The 18,359-nt window shown below is 36.6% G+C and overlaps 2 protein-coding genes and 1 non-coding gene across 4 annotated transcripts; 1 reads left to right on the top strand and 2 right to left on the bottom strand.

Moving 5' to 3' along the window:
- Nucleotides 1-74: 74 nt before the first annotated feature.
- On the top strand, nucleotides 75-16,063 carry LOC110062742 (cell cycle checkpoint protein RAD17-like). 2 transcript variants are annotated; one of them, XM_089286109.1, is made up of 21 exons: nucleotides 75-191; nucleotides 371-450; nucleotides 810-924; nucleotides 2,772-2,868; nucleotides 4,137-4,213; nucleotides 4,399-4,470; nucleotides 5,010-5,139; nucleotides 6,009-6,157; nucleotides 6,622-6,674; nucleotides 7,244-7,369; nucleotides 7,961-8,036; nucleotides 8,336-8,447; nucleotides 8,633-8,908; nucleotides 9,174-9,256; nucleotides 9,595-9,687; nucleotides 10,033-10,086; nucleotides 11,180-11,323; nucleotides 12,089-12,128; nucleotides 12,471-12,551; nucleotides 13,219-13,276; nucleotides 15,071-16,063. In XM_089286109.1, the coding sequence occupies exons 1-21, from the start codon at nucleotides 189-191 to the stop codon at nucleotides 15,273-15,275; spliced, it is 2,124 nt and encodes a 707-aa protein (XP_089142235.1). In that variant the 5' UTR covers nucleotides 75-188; the 3' UTR covers nucleotides 15,276-16,063. The 2 variants fall into 2 exon arrangements, with proteins under 2 accessions (XP_089142235.1, XP_089142236.1); XM_089286110.1 differs by having other exon boundaries at nucleotides 14,458-15,114.
- On the bottom strand, nucleotides 15,958-18,355 carry LOC110062743 (proteasome assembly chaperone 3-like). Its single transcript, XM_089286123.1, has 4 exons — nucleotides 18,272-18,355; nucleotides 18,092-18,193; nucleotides 16,945-17,040; nucleotides 15,958-16,309 (listed from the first exon to the last, which is right to left on the bottom strand). Exons 1-4 carry the CDS (start codon nucleotides 18,299-18,301, stop codon nucleotides 16,160-16,162), a joined length of 378 nt encoding a protein of 125 aa, XP_089142249.1. The 5' UTR covers nucleotides 18,302-18,355; the 3' UTR covers nucleotides 15,958-16,159.
- Trnat-ggu (transfer RNA threonine (anticodon GGU)) lies at nucleotides 17,238-17,310 on the bottom strand. The gene has a single exon. It is a non-coding gene; the product is annotated as a tRNA-Thr (tRNA).
- Nucleotides 18,356-18,359: the final 4 nt, after the last annotated feature.

Raw genomic sequence — 18,359 nt, 5'->3', positions numbered from 1 at the left:
TACGATCTGCTACGTATTTCCTGTCAACTGTCAAATGTCATGACCGTGAAGGCCTGGGAAGAAGCCGTACACCGCTGACTGGGTCTAAGTCGTGACTGCTTTTCAAAATGGCGGTTGACACTGAGTGACAGTGTCTGTGGCGTTTGAAGTTGGTTTGAAGCTTACAGTTGTTCTCATGTTTGCTTGCAATGGTATAAAGATTATCATCCTGTCTTGTGTCGTTTCTTTCTTTTTCAAAGTCATGTCCAAAATAAGTGTAAACGTGCACAGCCGTAAAGAGTTTGTACAGACAGTCAACGAGTATGAAACAGTTGCATGTTAGCTTGCAGACCTTACATGTATCACGTTACAGGTAAACTTTCCTTTGTAGAGCAAGCATCACAAACGCAGTATCCTAGAGAATAGTGAAGACCCCAAGAGCTCGCTGAGAGAACCATGTAATTCCTTAAGGTGAGATGATAAAATTAAAAGCTTATTATTAGGGTAGAGTAGAGTAGAGTAGAGACTTTATTGGAGAGGGTGACAGAGAGGGTGACATTTGACAGTAACAAAACTGATACACTAATATGACTAATTTACAATATCTAAGTAGTAAAAAAAAAAAATTGTAAAACTGCTAGATACTAATAAATATGTATGGTACAGACAGTATTTATTTATTTATTTATTTATTTATTTATTATATTATTTTATAATTCATGCCCAATGAAATATTAGCTTAACTTGATGAGAATAAATGTTTGTAGTAACAGCTTTTGTTTCAAGATTCTAGTTTGTGGTATTCTTATTTATTGTCTTTATTTCCTCAGCACTTCAAAAACATTTCTACATTCAGGTAGTGATGTTAAAGAATTAAATTTATCTTGGAAGAAGCTGCAGACTGGGAAACTTAAAGGGGCAAGCTCTTCATCAACAGGGTCAAAGGTAGAAATATTAACAATTAGAACTTTTTTTTTTGATTTTGATTTTTGATTTGATTTGTTTTTTTGACAGTTAAAATTTTTAAGGTAACCAACAGTCAGAATTTCTCTCTTTTTTTTTTTAATAATAATCTTGCACAATTGTCATTCAATGTTGGAGTTGCTAGTGTCTTGTTTATTCAGCTCCAGCAGAATATACATGTAATTCTTTTAAGAAGCAAGATGATTTTCCAAACCTAAATTATAAAATATTCTTACTGAGCAATCAGAAAGAGCATGTCGTACTCTCATAACTTATGAACACCGTTTGCACCATATTTCTTGCTATTTTCATGAAAAGAACCAAAATTTTTCATGTATTTTATTAACCGCGCGGCCATGGGCCGAGCGCGGTTCATGTTCTACCCTTGGTTTATTTTTTTTTATATTTTTTTTGTCGGAGACCAGACGCAGATCTCCACTCGGCCAACTTTGAATTACGCAATCTGTAATGTTTACTCGCCAAACCTTGTTTCTTCAGGGTCAACAAAAATCTCAGATTACAAAATCACGCCGAACCTACACGTTGCAAAAAAATCTCTTCAAAACCCTGACATCGAAGCGATATATCACTTTAGCGTTGATAGCTACCACACATCGGCAGAAGGTAAATCTACTCCTTAACAATCCAGCTTTATCATGTTAAAATTTCAGCGAAATCGAACAAAACCAGAATTAATTACAATTTTTTGTGACCTCACTCCCCAGACTTGACCTAACAACGGAAGCCACGGTCGCCCATAGCAACCGAAAAACGTGAACATAACCAAGCCGACGTTTCGGCCAAAAAACTCCAGAATTATCGCCTGAGAGCTTAAATGTGAATGGGAACATCTTTTTCGAACTTTTTTCAACTGATTTAGACGAAAGACTGGCCTCGGTGGGCTACGAAAAAGACCAAGAGAAAAAACAGAACAAGACAGCAGAACAAACCGATAATATTTCATCGCGTGGCTTTTGGCACGAAAACGAAAATACAGCTTACTTCTGGATAAATTCAGCCTTAGAAGCCAGCAACTGGTCCCAAATTACTTTCTGTATCCTTACAAATGTCCTGATTTCCATCTCCGAAAGATTTTGCCCCAATTTTGAGCAAATAAACATTTCGCCGCGACGACCGCCATTACGGTGGCTTGCATACTAAATTAGCTAACTTAACAAAATTCTCCCGAGGGGGGGATATGACAAATTTGGTGAGAATCAAAAGTAACGCCAATTTTCTGTCACGTTTTCAATCTGTGGTCACTGGAGTGACCAAAATCGATACATCGGTCGGGATAGGGTTTTTTTATGACTTGTGTGACTACTTTGCTAGCCCTTTACTCGTGGAAAACACCAATTAAATTTAATAATGACTTTTAAGAAAGAAAGCTGTTGTTAATAGTGTTATTATTGTGTCGTTCATATCGTTCATGCCCATACATATCCCGAAGAAAGTTCTAGATTAAGACCATTACGTCATCGAAGATTTGTCAACGGCTACCACTGGTGGTGCAATAATACAGTTTGTGTTGATCAAGTGATGTGATGTCTACAGTAAGAAAAGAATCATCAATGACTGCTTTGGAATGTGCACTGCGTTCCGACGGTAGTGCTAAGCGAACCGTTAAATTTTTAAAGCGCGGTTATAAGATCTAACAGATCTTCTTGTTTCTTGAGATAGATGCAGATTTAGGCTCTAAACGTCATAAATGGTTTTAAATAATGCTTAAAACCACCTACCAGACTATTTCCAAATTAATTTTGTGTAATTGATTGACCATCCAGGAATTAAGGTTCCTGTTTCCTAATGGTATAAATATTGTTTTTCAGAAACATAATGCATGGATTGCATCTTCCTTTGGTGACTTTGATGAAGGCAATGCAAAGAGAACAAAACTAGTAAACATCAAGAATTCCTTCAACACAAGTAAAATTTAACTTCTGAATCATTTCTCCCTTTTAGCATAAACAGGCATCTCTCTCATCCCCTTGCCCATATGCCATCAGTCACTGGACATTCTCCAGTGGCTTTCATGCAGGTGTGTCATGCAGGGCTCAAAATTAACGTTTGCAAACTTGCAAGATGCGAATGGTTTTGGTAATTTGCGTGACAAAAAAATATCCACTAGCGCATGTTTGCAGGTTAGAATTATCCATTTCTCCAAAACATTTCAAGGAAGCTGTTGAAGGCAAGAAAGAAAGTACGAATAAAATCTGGGGCAAATGACGGAAGATGAGAGGAGCATGTTTTATGTAAGCCAAATATAGTCAATCCAAACGAAAAGCAGCTACATGAATATTGTAATAATGTATTATTACTCGAATAATTGCCACAGGGCTTATTAAATTTTTCGTGCCTCAAATGTGGCACTTATTCGAGGAGGGCGCTTATTTGAGGGCGGCGTTTATTTAAAAAGTGGACGCAACAAAGAAGTTTTTCTTTTAATTTAATGGTATATTAATTTCCTATTCGTAAGAAAATTGACAGTAACCAACAGAAGGGTCGTTTGATTGTCACCATTCATCCCTTCAGGCACTCAATTGCTTTACCTGTGGTGTCTCTCAGTGCACTCATTCCTTCAAATGTGGTATGCTAGTGGTCTTACCAGTTGCTAGTAGACAAAAATCTCACTAGCAAAACTTTGCTAGTGGAGTAAAAAACGAATTTCAAGCCCTGTCATACCTTGGTACCTCCAAGATACATGTACATGTATCATTGATTTGTTGAGTGTTAGTAGAGATGTTGTAATCAGTTAGGATCAGTGTCTGATTTTTTTGAGATCTCAGTCTCTAAACCAGTCCAGCAAGGTTATTAGGGTTGTTATCAGACACAAGCTTTACCACTATGAAGATTATAACAGGGTTCGTACGGGTCCTGGAAAATCTGGAAAGTCCTGGAATTTTACTGTGGCATTTTCCAGGACTGGAAAGTCCTGGAAAAGGGCTACTGGTCCTGGAAAGTGCTGGAAACCTGTTAAATGTAAGTAAAAAATATGAAATGTATGGCACACAGCAAGGAGAATTAAAATTGAGATCTTGGGAGTGAAAGGGTTAATGTAAATTTTAGAGTCCTGGAAAAGTTCTGGAAATTTGTTTCTGAAAAAGGGTACGAACCCTGTTATAAATGAGCACAGACTTAGGTATTTGGTAATGAGTCTGGTTATTAACTGATGTTTTATTTGTTCTAAATTAAAGATGGTCGTCAACTGGTTCCACAGAAACTTAAGAAAGATGAAGATCTCTGGCTAGACAAGTACAAACCAAAGTCAGAGGTACATGGTTCAAAGATGCCTATATTATTAAGTTAAAAACTTGATAAAATGAGTTACTTTTAACTCATTTTCATCTTCTTCAATACTGGTTTGAACAGCTTCATGCATGACCAGGCCAATGATTCTCCTGCATATAAAACTGTCTCATGTAAATTATTCTCACATATAAACCTTGCTTTTTCCAGTCTGAACTTGTGGTTCACAAGAAAAAAGTGGCTGAGGTCCGTAACTGGCTTCTGGATCACTTGTGTTCACAGGTAAACAGGTCATGTGAAATAGACTTATTATAAATAATTAATTTATCATATTTTATCAAACAGACTAACAAGCATACAGGTGTTACAACACTGCAATACGAGTATTACTGAATTGCAATTAAATAACTTGTCTTTTCTTTATAATTTGTGTTTAATTTCTATAATTCTTAGACTATACTGTATTGAGTGTATTAATAGATTAGTGACTCTAAAATCTGAGAACAAGTGCAAGATTGACCAATGAGTCTAAGCATAATAGTAGATATGTGCATGTATTCAAACCAGTTGTGCTTTTGATAATCACTGATCAATGCTTGACGTACAGTAAATTGTGCACTGATAGTCTTCAAATATATTCAGGTAGTCAGGAACCTGAAGAATTGAGGGCTCTGGGGAAAAAAAATTGATTGAAACTGTAAAGTACATGTACTCTGTCTTATACTGTTCTGGTTTGTAAAAGTTCTTATTGTAAGAAAGTATGCCTGGTGGGGTGTAAACCATCCAGGAGCATAAACTTGTCATTTGTGATTCTCTCTCAGTCATCATCTGGAGCTGTGTTGCTCCTGACTGGTTCAGCTGGTGCAGGCAAGACTGCGACAGTTCATGTGTTGGCAAATGAGCTTGGATTTGAAGTGCAGGAGTGGATCAACCCTCTTAGTGAGACTGACGGTAAGAGCCTGGGAGGGGGACTCCCAAATAAAAGGGCAGGGCTGCTCATCAGAAATTTTGAAAAGAACCTCTAAGAGATACCAAGGTCCTGTTTTGTGGGCGTGGCTTGAATTTTTCTCACCCCTAAGAGGTACTGATTCTAAAACAACACACTATCTCCTGTCACATTGTTTTGGCTCAATACCATAAAAGGTACTGCAAAAGCTCCTGCTGTGACCTTTTTAGGCTGAACACCCTAAGAGGTACTAAAACCACGTTTTTAACCCCTTAAAGGTATGACGAACACCCCAGTCCTTTTTATATGGGAGTACCCCCCTGGGGGTAAGAGCTACATTGTAGAAATAACAGCCAGGCAAATTAGTCATATGGGTCCCGTTGAGTGTGACTGTAAGTTCCTGTTAATTTTTGGAAGGCGCATTGTCCTAATGGTTAGTGTGTTGGACTATGAATTGAGTGGTTTGGGTTTAAGCTCTGGTGGGGGATATTGTGTTATCTTCTTGGGCGAGACATTTCACTCTCACAGTGCCTCTCTCCACTCAGGAGTATTATTGGACATCAGTGAATTGTTGGGTATCCTATAAGTGCTGGGGAGTAACTTATGATGGCCTGGCCAAATATTCCTAGATGCTAAAGAAACTGCAGTTAACTGCAACTATGGGTCAGTTGGGTTTAAAAAGCTTTACTAATAATAGTTAAAGGAGAAAGTCACTCCGAGAAACATATATTTTTTGTCAAAACTTCGCACTAAGTTTAAGCACTCGCCGAAGTTTCAGGCTCAGTGCAGGTTTTCCTTATGAAATTCGTCTCAGATAAGCCCAAAATTCAACCTTCTCCTTTAATAATTGCTTAATATCTATTGCATATCACAGCTGAGGGTGAGTATTCCAACTGGAGCAAGAGCAGTCAGTCCCAGGTTAGACAGTTTCAAGACTTTATTCTGCGTGTCAGCAAATACCCCACCCTGTCTTTATTCAAAGAGAAAAGCAGTGTTGCAGTCAAGAAAATTATCTTAGTGGAGGTCAGTACAACTACATATTATGTTAACTAACTGTTAAATACAGTCTGATATTGGAAACCAGAGGACTGGCTAGGAGTAATAATAATATCAGGAAGATTGTGTTTTGTACCTACATTGTCTGTCAAGATCACCAATATTTAAAAATGGCCGCTTGTTCAGTTGCAGCTGTACTAATAACTGAGCACTCATATTAGCCAGCTTAGAATCAGGTGCTTATTAGCACTGGCAACACAACTTAACTTAACAGAATAATAATTACAAGGTAATTCTTGAAAGTACTGCTTTGTGGACCGTGGGCTCCTCCTACATGCATCTGACTTGAAGGTTGTGATTTAAAGCATTTCAAGGAGCTGTCGTTGGCCATTGATCAGTGTATTATTGAACAATGATCGTAGTGCTTAAAATTTTATTTACCGTGTATGTAGTCATTCTAATTTAATAATTGATCATTAACATTTTTGTAGGACCTCCCAAATATATTTTTCAGAGATGCTACCAAACTTCAAGAGGTTTTGAGGTACTAACATTCATTTGATTTTAGAAACCATGTAAGTAGAGGTTTGACTGTGTTTGATCAGTGCTCTAGATAAGTGAGGGGTTTTAGGTCAAAAACTTGGCAAGTAATACATCAAACACGACAGACTGTGTTTGAACACATTTCCAAACCTTGAGAAAGAGGTTTGAAAACATGACTCTTAGCGGAGTATTTTTGACGAACTTCGAGGTGTTTGGAAATGTGGTCAAACACTGTCTTGAGTGTTTGATATATCTTCTCAATTGAGACTAAAACTAAGAAGTAAATGGAGAATTAAAATTGTAAAAATCCATGGTCACAATTTCCTTTGTTTGACCTTGATGAATTATTAACGAGTTTGAGAAGGTCAGGTACATGACCTGACAAATTACCGGTAATAGAAAATTTATAATGATGTGGTGGGAGGAGTGGAAATTGACCTGTTGGAATTCCTTATTGACACCCTGCCTTGAAAAGGTATCTGGAACCCTCAGGTTTGGTTAGACAGTTCTTACAGATTTTTGTGACCTGAAATAATGTTAAACTTGAAATGTTCTGTTTTTGGTCAACAGCACCTATCAACAGAAAGGAAGAGTTCCCATTGTTTTTGTTATCTCTGACAGCCATCATGGAGACTCTAATGTTCATAAACTGCTCCCTAAAGATGTTCAGCATAAACTGCATGTTCATAACATCAGGTACATACCAAATTTTTCATTGTATCTTCTGGTCATTTACTATTTTCATTTCGTTAAAAATAAAATCCATTGTTAGTGGGATTTTATTCATTTCAAAACCTCTTGATTTTTGTATAAGTGGGGAGACATGGAGGTCTTTAAAGGCTGTTAATTATTGTACTGGAATACGGATCAAGCAGTGCAGGTTTGAGCATTCGTTGGGTCATTGGTCAATACAGTTTACTCTCACAGTGCGTGGGGGAGTGTATTTTTACTGGGTGTATAAATAGGTTCCAGCAAATTACATGTAATTTAAATGTTGGGGGTAAGGGGGGAGGAGGTACCCTTGCAAAGGACTAGCGTAACATCATTACATCCATATGTGTTTGAAACTAGCCTGGTCTTGTCATGCTATAGAAAAAAGTTAGTTCTGGCAACTATGTTGAATGGGTGCAGACTTAAGATTAACTTGACCTCTGGACCATTCAACTATTTTGTAGTTTCTATTTCTAATTTTCTAATCAATTTATATAACTGATTATTTTTTTTAGTAAATTTTATAATAAATGTCCATGCTTGATGTACATGTACCATCCTTTTTCCTACTTTCAGCTTCAATCCTGTGGCACACACCAGCTTGGTAAAAGCTATGAACAGAATAACTTCTCTGGAAGCTCAACAGAGTCAGGTACAAAGAAGCTCAGTTTAGCAGTACCACTTTCGTTCAATATTATATTTACTTTATAAATACATTTTCTTTCAAAAGGTCTAGATAACAGCAGACATGTAAAGATTTTAAGGAAAACGACCAATTTTTTAAGTTTGAAAGACATGTTTCGACAGAACTTCTGCCATCTTCAGTTGAATGAATGATTACAAAGCAACACTAATAATAATAATAATAATAATAATAATAATAACTAATAATAATAATTGCTAATAATAGCGACACTAGGCCTACAATATATATATATATATTTTTTACAGAATAAATCAACTTTTATGATTCCAAGTAAGGAAACAGTTGAGCTGTTGGCTCAGAATAGTGGGGGAGACATCCGGACTGCTATTAATGGCCTTCAGTTCTCTTGTTTAAAAGGTTAGTCTGCAAGAAATGAGAAATATCCTACCATCATAGCTGTGACAAATGATCCACAAAGGTTTAAATATGTTGAAATCTCACACAATTGTCTGGTAATTTCTTTCAAGATCCTTTGGATTTATTGTACTATTTAGTTTCTGTTTCAGATGTTGACTGTGGTTCTGAAATTTGTAACTTTACAGACAAATCATACACTTCAAAAAGGAAGTTTAATCTGGCAAGAAAAGATGAGAGTAAGCCTAAAAGGTCAAAAGCAAGGACAACAAAAGGCGAAAAACAGATTAACTCAGTGCACGAAGGTGCCGATGCTTCACACTCTAGTCAGACATCACAGTGTCTGGTTTACAGCAAAGAGAACACAGACAATAACCTTGTGTCGGAGACAGTCACAGCCATTGGTGGAAGAGATACAGCTTTGTTTCTCTTCAGAGCCTTGGGAAAGATCCTGTACTGTAAAAGTGAGTAGTGTCTGGTGCAAACCAATTGGCCAATTTCCTGAGTTGCCTTTTGCCTCTGTTTCAAAATGAGTCTTCGTGTGAAATCATGAATATGAAAATGTGTGTGCCTTCACATTTTCTCTCATGCAAATCAAACTCATTTTCATATAAAAGATTTCCATGAGGACTCGCTTTGAAACACTGAGGCATGATGCCAACTGAAGGTAACTTAGGAATGGCTCATGTGCTGGTAATGGCTCATGGTTTGATAATTATTTCTTTTCAGGAGATCCAGGATTGTCAGATGTAGACCTGCTTCCATCTCACTTGTCACATTATGCAAGAAACCAGTTGTTATTCTCTCCCGAGGTAGTGACCAATAAAATCAGAATTGTTTCATTTTAAGTGTGCAGACTCATATTCTGGCCAGGGTTTGGTGATTTACTGGATCAATCAGCATGTAATACAAAGGAAGAGGTTTTCTTCAAGACAAGAAGCAAAATAAATAATTATATATGACTGCAAAGAATGAGAATGAAAGTTAACCTTTATTGAACAGTTTAAGGGTAATGAAACTACAAGATTTTTAAAATCAAATTACAGACAATCAGTATAGAAAGTACTTATAAGAAGAAAGTGGAATTTAAGTTGATTTTAGGACTTGAATGGTAACGTTTGTACTTGCTTTCTCCTTGTTCTTCATGCAGGATGTGTTAGATAGAACTCACCTTTCCAGTGAAGTTTTTAATCTTTACCTTCATCAAAATTATCTGGAATTTTTTGATGATATTGATGATGTGGTAAGTTAGAGAAAATAGAAATCTTCCAAATATAATGTAATACCATTAGTATTGCCTAACTACCAGGTATGAATTATTGATATTATAGGAAAGTACAGAATTTTACAAAAGCCAGAATCAACTGGTTAACACAATAATTATAGTTATTAAATAAAATAATTTTAAAATTTATAAGTTCATCATCTATATTTATGGGCTCTCAAAGGTTGTACTTGATACATTTAGTGGTCTCTGCTTTTAGACTGTGAAAGAATTTAAAGTATCTGTTATTAATTATCATTGAACATCTTTTATAGAGAATGAAGATGGTAATTGAAATTTAATATTATTTAAACCGATTTTCAGGTGAACATCAGTGAAAACTTTAGTGATGCAGACTACATGACTAAAGAGTGGATGGTAATGTTTTGTCTGTTTATTTTGTTCAATTTAAAGATGTTTATTCTCCAAACTAATTAACCCTTTGAATGCAACCAGTGGCCATATTGGATTTTTGTGGGGCTGCTCTGGCAGCCCCATGACCACCTCTTGCCCTCACAGGACTGGCTCTTGCAGCACCATGACCACCTCTTGCAGGACCTCGAGGGTGACCTCTTCCTCTTCCTTGGCCTTCATTATTAGCTCCCACAGAATCCTCTTAACTTTTACTGTCGCTCGCATCGATTGGGTCATCTTCTTCTACAGTTTGGCTCTCTTCCTCATCGTCTGACTCTAAACTGTCTCCACTGTACTCTGAAACATCTTCACTTTCTTGATGACTCTCGTCGCTAAGATCAGAGTCCCTATCCGTGAAAATTTCTGCTAAAGCTTTGTCTACATTCATCCTACAGCTACCTTGAGCTTTTCTGACATCCTCCATTGTCTAGGAGCTACATGGTTGACGTCTACATGTTATTCTTTTTGTGTTGTATATTTTTTGAGTTACATGTACATGTATCTAGCGCAGAACTAATTTAAACATAATGTTAGTATTTTATATTTTCTTTGTCTCTCTAGTTGTTTGTTATGCATTATGTAAGTAATCTAATATAATTGTAACAACTGATCTGCCTAGACAAGACTAATGCTAAGACTAATGTTTTGTCTTGTACCAATTTCTAAATGCAATTGAAATAAATCGTGTGCAAAGTGTGTGTACATGTGCATGTGATCAACTGAATTAATTTATTTTATGTTATAATATACATAGGACCCTCCATGTGCTTTGATTGGTCACAAACCCATGTTTTATCAGAGAATAACCATAGTAAAAGCTTGTTTTATTGTTTTTCGCCACATTACCAAATGTGGCAAAAAACAAATGAGAAGCCTAAGCCATGAATTACACATTGACAAAACACTCTGGACATTTGAGAACAACTGATAATTGAAGAAAACACTTGCCTGCAGCTCTCGTGTTTTCTACATTTCCCTCATGTTCTCAAATACCCATTGTGTTTTATCACAGTGTACTACACGGCTTTAAGGCTTCTCTATTTGTCAATTAACACAGCATCAGTCTTTGATGAGGGAATACAGCTCTTGCCTGGCGGCACGTGGGCTGATATTTAATGGCAGACCGGGAGGAAATTCCAGCAGTGTGGGGAGAGGATGGAGACCACTCCATAAACCACAGTGGTTTGATGTCAACAGAAAAGTATGAATTATTTTTAAAATTACCTTATTTATTTACCTTAATTATTCAATTATTATTTTTACTTGGAAAAAGGCAATTTGTTCAGATATTACTGGAGGTGGAAAGAACATGAAATGGAACTAGAAATGAAGCATACATGTATTACTTGTAACCGAAAAAATTTCAAAGCCGTTATCATGGTCATAAAAATAGCACTACATGCACAAAAATAGGGCTTTCATCAAATATATTTATCAATTTAATTAATATGAATTCACTTTAGAAAATGTTTAATTTTACTTACAAGTAGAATCATAACTTGTAAATGGTATGTTAAGTTATTTTAATAATGGTTTAACATTGTTACCATGCAATTTAGGATATTGTTAGTTTTCCTGCTCACATTATGATGCCTGAATTCTTATTGCTTTAATTTGTAAAAGTACATGTACATGTAGCTCATCTAGTATGATTATGTGGTTATGGGGTGTTTTGTAGAAGGTCTCCCAAGATCTCATGTAAAATTAATGGCTCAATACCCTTCAAGAGAACTATAGACTAACAAACTACATGAACAAAGCCCTAGCCGGTAAACAATAACAGCTGCAACATTATGACACAAAATAGAATTACAAGCCTATGAGAGCTGCTACACCTCCAGTCACATGTGAGGACTCCTGGTAGCTGAAATGAAAGGCAATGTTTTAAGTTAAGTCAGAACTACTCAATGATACTCTTGAGTTACAATTTTTACCATGTGTTAAAGTTGTGTTGAATTATTTTCAGATGCGAGATGGTGCTTGCACTGCAAGAGATTTATTCAGAGGTATAATCTTAGTCTAGTTTAATATTTTTTCCCAAATGTACATTTTTTACTTTGTTATTATTTTTGTTTCTTGGCGGACCTGTAAACTACCTGGTGCATGCTGTAGACTCTGCTCATCAAGTCTATGGGATGCACTGTGACCATAGCTACATGTAAGTGTGTGACCAGGTAAAACTATACGTATGTCTTTGTCTATGTCTCTATCTGCAAATGTGATTGTGATTGTAACATGAAAAGCATTACCTAATCATCATGACAACAAATCAGTGGAACATAATTATTGTAATCTTTTCAGTAAACTTGCATTCATAACTTTGTGTCCTAATCTTTTTACCTCACAAGGTTGTCATTGGCCATCATTAGTCTTGCAAACAGAGATTGTCCCATATTTAGCTATTACTGATGTACCACTGAGAACACCAGGTGTGGGACTAAATATAAGAATTATTTGTCAGTTCATCATTATGAAAATGACTATTAAAGTATTAATCTCCGGTGCTAGACATGCACTGTATGTAATTCATGTATTGGCGCATATCTCAGCCAGAACTTTGTGCTGTGGCCTGTTACTTTGCACACTCTATTTTGCTAGCTACATGGGGGAGTGAGAGACGTCCAAGAGTTGATAGTTTTTTTTGACATTAATTTTTTGAGGTTTAACCTTCAGAGGTAAAATTTACTTAGTATGGTATTTACATGATTAAGAGCCGCCCCCGATTAAGCACTGCATACAGTATGTCGAGGAAAAGTATTTTAGCGTACCACCCTTAAGTATGTGCCGCATTCATTTGTAATGCAGCATGCAATTAAAGCATCAATATCAATTAGACTGAATTGTTCTAGGAGGCCAAATTAATAAATAAGTACGGTACAACTCAATCTAAACCAGCCTCAAAAAATTTTTCTCATGGGCTGGGTTGTTCAGAAGCTAGTCAATGCTAACTCAGGATTAAAAGTTAACTCAACTGATTCATTAAAAACCACCATCCCTGAATTAGTGGTGCAACTATGACACAAAAATGTAAGGCTCTAGCACTCAATTGAGTGAATGTACAGTGTAAATGTTATGTTCCTTGTTATTTATTTTTAGGACAAATTTCCTTTCTTCAAGTGATGGGTAATTTCAAGAAAACAAAGTCACCATTCAGGTAAGAGTCCACAGTCAGACTGAGCCTCGTGATCAGCTTAAAAAATTATCTTTACTGCTTTCTGCAGGTTTCTTGCAGTACTAATGATGAAAATTTATTCATAACACAATTTTGCCCATACTGGTCATTTGGTAAATTCTCATGACCTGTTCAAATGTAGTATGTATACATAATATGGATCACTCTGAGGATTAAGAAGATTATCATAAAGAATTTATGAGCCTGTTTCATTTATTTTGTACTAATTATTGTAGTGCCAACAAGAAAAATGCAAGATGATTGTGTGCTAGCCTCCCACGCAGGTGCTTTTAGGGCTCGTCACGCATTCCTTCCCCATGAATATCTGCTCAACGGACCGGTCACTTCCGTTCACTGGCAGTTAGCCTTTGTTGTGAAAGAACCAATCTGCTGTTATCTGCATGTCACTTCACAGAGTTGACACCTCAGTCGTTTGCCATGTGCTTACAGTATGAATTGTTTAGGCTCATTTCTATTTAACAATTGGATTATGAGGTTGAGATTTTTATGAGGTGATAGTTGATGAGGCCCAAGGCTGAATCAACTATCGCCTCATAGAAATCGAGAGCGATTAGTAGAATTCTAACTTAAATTAACGCAAATAATGGTTTCCAAATATTTTTTGACGCATTATTGAACTTGACGCTTTAACAGAATTACACGTATTGAATTGTCCTTGGTAAATTAGCAGTTGTTTACGCGCACGCACTGGTTTTTCAATAATTGCAAGTTTTTAAAGTCAAGAACCCGTTTATGTCCTTCTTTTTGTCTTCTCAGGAATATAATTATCCATTTACATCTAAACTTTCTTCCAAAACTTCAGAAAAACGATAAAAACGTTGCATTTCGTGGACGACCGACAGCTACTGCATTCTAATGGCTGATAGTATACGAGTAGCTCAGCCAATCAGATTGCAGCATTTGCATTAGTATACTAATAGAATTCTACTAATTTACAAGATATGTTTTGAAGTCTCTATTAAAATAAGTATTTGCTTGTGAGGGGAAAAATATGAAATTTTCTGTGACATGTTGCTTATTTGCATTCTATATTGTTGGTATTGTGGCACTGGGCCCAACTGTTTGATTAGAACTATTTGCGAGAAAAGTGCATTGCTTCTTATCACAGATATCATATTTATCCTTGTTTGTTTTTTCTTCAGAGATGCTATAGCTTTACTTTGAGAAAGCTACGATGTATGTTTGTCTAGAGACGTTCTTACATGTATGTTTCTTCCATCAATTGGATCGAGCTTATGTCTCGCGAGCTTGATATATAGGTTTATTCCTACTTTGTCTGGTCTGGGAGCACGATTCAAATTTAGCCATTTACGTGCAAGTCTGTTGACTGTTTTGTGTGTTGTTTTTGCCATTGTTTGGGTTAGTTCAGATCGGTCCATTGAGCAGATGTTCGTGGGGAAGGAACCCGTGATGAGCCCTAAGAGTGTCTGAATGGGAAGCTAATTGAGTGCATGTTTGTCTGTTTTTTTAACCTTTGAATGTTTTCTTGAAATAAATGAGACACTGCACATGTGATCGTTTGAGACTAATTATTCCAGAAGTTAATGGTTGCAGACTTGCCTTGTGAATTTGTTTGATAACAGAATTATTTTTCTTTTTTCCACTGAATTATTGAGTTGCATAAATGTTAAGGAAAATGAAAAAAGTCTTCATCAAATGCCCTTCCTCGCAGCTTTTCTTGCTCTCCCAAGCATCAATGTATGCTAAATATCTGAAAGGTGCTTCAATTTTTTAAAGCAAGATTTTTATTCCTAGAGGGGCTGTGGATACTCTAGATGAAAAAGACTGCGGAACAGAAAGTGATGATAATGATGATGATATCCTATCTGGTTCACAACCAAAAGGGACTGGGACCCAGGGGACCACAAGATGTGTGGCTGAGGAGTGTGATTCACAAGTGACCCCTGGAGCACCTCAGGATGTGGATGAGTTAATCGAAGACTTTGATGATGAAGACTGACGGCTGTGAGGGGAAAATGACCTGCTGTGCCTTACTTCCCCACAGGGTATTGGTGTCTTTGAATTTTCCCATGGTAGAAGGGAGGGGTGAGTGCACTGGTCCTTTATTCAGTGCCAAATGTACATGTAGGTGTTCCCAAGCAGAACTTGTTCAATGGCTGGGACTACCTGTATGCCTCTTTCAAAAACCCCTTATTGGAGATGTCTCAAAACAGAAACTCAACAAGTTATGGTTCTAAAAATCAAATACTTGTTGAAATGGTTAAGAGCTAATGCTCAAATGGCTGTACATAATTTATGAAAATAATTGTAAAAGCAGAGTGAATAGTTACCAACAGTATATGCACATAGACAGGTATCTATTTATAGATTGTCACCATGAAGTATCTCATTAACATCTCTCTATACTGAAAAAAATGAGACTAGACTTGGTGGACAGTTTACTTTGTTTTGTAAATACTAGCAAAAAAAAAATGGCAGCCTGCTCGTGTTGAGTAATAATACGGAATGAGTTGGAACAGTGTGATATGCTATAGCAAAGAGCGAAGAGTTGCTTTCTTTTCCTTGTGTGTCTGCCCAGGCATGTTACACCTGCTGTGACTTGCTCTCTCTTTCTACTTGAAAGCCTGCTTCGTGGGGTACCACTGTATTGTCTCTTAAATACTTGTCAGTTTATTACATAATTTAACTAAGATAATACTTTATTTTTGTACGTTGTGTTTCACACTAGAGAAAACAAGTGTTATAAAGAGGAGACTTATTTGTACAAATAAAATGTGAAACAACAAACAGTAGTTGGCGGTTTTAAACATAAGTACATTCTTCTAATCAAAGGTGTACTGTGAGTTTTAAGATTTGGCAATCCCTAACTTTCTCCAGAAATCATCACCACACGCTGTTTGATTGGAGAAGTGTTAAAATTTGTTGTAAAATCTGTGGTGAATGTTTCTTGAGGGCAATTCCTAAGAGAACTGGTTTACTGCAATGCTCATTGACCAGGGCTCCTATCTGTTTTGCATAAACATGCCAGATTTCCTGTAATATAAAAATAAACAGAGTATTTAGATTTTAATCCCTAGTGTCATGTTTAAGAGATTTATTGGAATGGAATAGTATTACTTCTCTTCTCTGTATTACTTAGTATTGTCAAATTTGACTTCATCCTTCATAGAGAACTGCCCACAATCATGCATAGTTTATTTTTAAATATAGTAATACTCATTTGTGCTGTGATACATGTATATTCAGACCCCATCCAAGGGGGATAGAATTCTACTGGGTAGGGTTGGTATGTTTACTCCAATTAACAAATAGATTCCATGTTGCCATGTATCTGTTCAGTAATAAATAACATCAAAATGTGGTAAGAACATCAGTGACACACTGGCCTAATGGCTCTTGTGCAGCTTGTGTCATTGCCAAAAAATTGTTACTAAGGAAGAACCAATCAAAATGCAACAGTAATAAACAGATATAAAAAAAGTTTTTAATGCACGTATTTAAACAAACCCTTCTCAGTTCATTACTGATCCTAGTTTTAAATAAAAGTTAAAAACCCAACCCAGTCAGGTATGCCAGCTTTCAAGGAAGATGAAATATCACTGAAAATTAATAGGTGCAGTTTCTGTCTGTGAAGGTACTTTGTTTTTTCTTTCTCATGATGAACTTACCTCATCACTTCCCATGAGTGTTCTAGTACTGAACGTGTGTTCGCCACTTGAAGATGAGTCTTCCGTTGCAGAGCTTGACATTTTGTTTACACTGACCTGTGAATATTTTAAACATCCATAATTTATATACAGAATGAGTTTGGATATTAAATAAAAAATATAAAAAAAATGTAAATGTAAATAATTGAAAATTTCCAAGAGAGGGAGAGAGAGAGTATTATGAAGACATAATTGATCATCACAGTTATACACACAACTTAAGCAGTTGTGAAATTAAAGCCTGAAAAAAATTCAGGCCTGAACGGGATTCAAACCCATGACCTCTGCAATACCGGTGCAGTGCTCTACCAACTGAGCTATCAGGCCAACTGGGAGCTGGCCACTTTGTGAGTTTGTAATATACCTGATAGCTCAGATGGTAGAGCACTGCACCGGTATTGCAGAGGTCATGGGTTTGAATCCCGTTCAGGCCTGAATTTTTTTCCAGGCTTTAATTGCACAATTGCTTAAGTTGTGTGTATAACTGCGATGATCAATTATGTCTTCATATCATTCTCCGCAGTTTAAATATATGAACTTTCATATATTTACTTGTATTCTTCACCATCTAAGGGTGTATTACGAACTTGCAAAGTGGCCAGCTCCCAGTTGGCCTGATAGCTCAGTTGGTAGAGCACTGCACTAGTATCGAAGAGGTCATGGGTTCGAATCCAACGTTACAAATTTTATGAACAAAAACATTACATGTGCTTGGTAATGGAAAACCTTTTCCTCCTTCTGTATGCACAAGACTGCTCCTGGGTGTGGTATTGGCCAGGGTGTAAATCTTTGGGTAGGGGTGTGCTGCCCATGATCAGCTTGATTTTGAAATCCTATTCTAGACTAGGCACCCAAAACCGCCACCCTATCACAGACTTCATGTAGCTATTGTCTATGACGACACTATCAGTGCAACACATGCTAACTAAACCAATATATAAGCTTACAAAGTCACTTAAATTTCCATTATTAATAGAACTCGAACCCTATTCTGAATTTAGGAACCAAATGAAGATTGCTGTTGTTGTTTTAGACTATATGTTTCATAAACTGGCCAATTTTCCGGTTAATTCACATTACTATCGATCTGACAAAATTTAAAGCTTACCAAAGTTCCAATTTTCTCAAACTGGGAGACGATCACGAACATTCTGTCGTGATAAGCGGAACATAGCACCTCCGTGTGGATTCCATCTATGATAGCCGCAGCCTACAAATTTAATTAGTTTTCTGTAGCATTTTCATAACTTGACTCGCAAGAAATTGAAAATAGTAGCCTGATACTTACTTGACGTGTTTGAATAAAGTGAGCGGCCATTTTAAAACCTGCGAGAGTCTGGTGCCGCGATACACGCCTCCGCGTCACGCTAACCTAC

Source organism: Orbicella faveolata, unplaced genomic scaffold (assembly GCF_042242905.1).
Source record: "Orbicella faveolata isolate gen_17 unplaced genomic scaffold, um_ofav_v1 contig_14, whole genome shotgun sequence".
NCBI classification, from domain to species: domain Eukaryota; kingdom Metazoa; phylum Cnidaria; class Anthozoa; order Scleractinia; family Merulinidae; genus Orbicella; species Orbicella faveolata.
Note: the sequence above shows the minus strand (reverse complement) of the source record. Positions and strands in the feature narration are given on the sequence as shown.

Coding starts and splice junctions, on each gene's coding strand:
- LOC110062742 (XM_089286109.1), top strand. Junction 12,129..12,470: donor TGCAAGAGATTTATTCAGAG/GTATAATCTTAG, acceptor TTACCTCACAAG/GTTGTCATTGGCCATCATTA. Junction 12,552..13,218: donor TGTACCACTGAGAACACCAG/GTGTGGGACTAA, acceptor ATTTATTTTTAG/GACAAATTTCCTTTCTTCAA.
- LOC110062743 (XM_089286123.1), bottom strand. CDS start 18,301: ATGGCCGCTCACTTTATTCAAACACGTCAA. Junction 18,194..18,271: donor ACTTTATTCAAACACGTCAA/GTAAGTATCAGG, acceptor TTAAATTTGTAG/GCTGCGGCTATCATAGATGG. Junction 17,041..18,091: donor TTGAGAAAATTGGAACTTTG/GTAAGCTTTAAA, acceptor AAATATTCACAG/GTCAGTGTAAACAAAATGTC.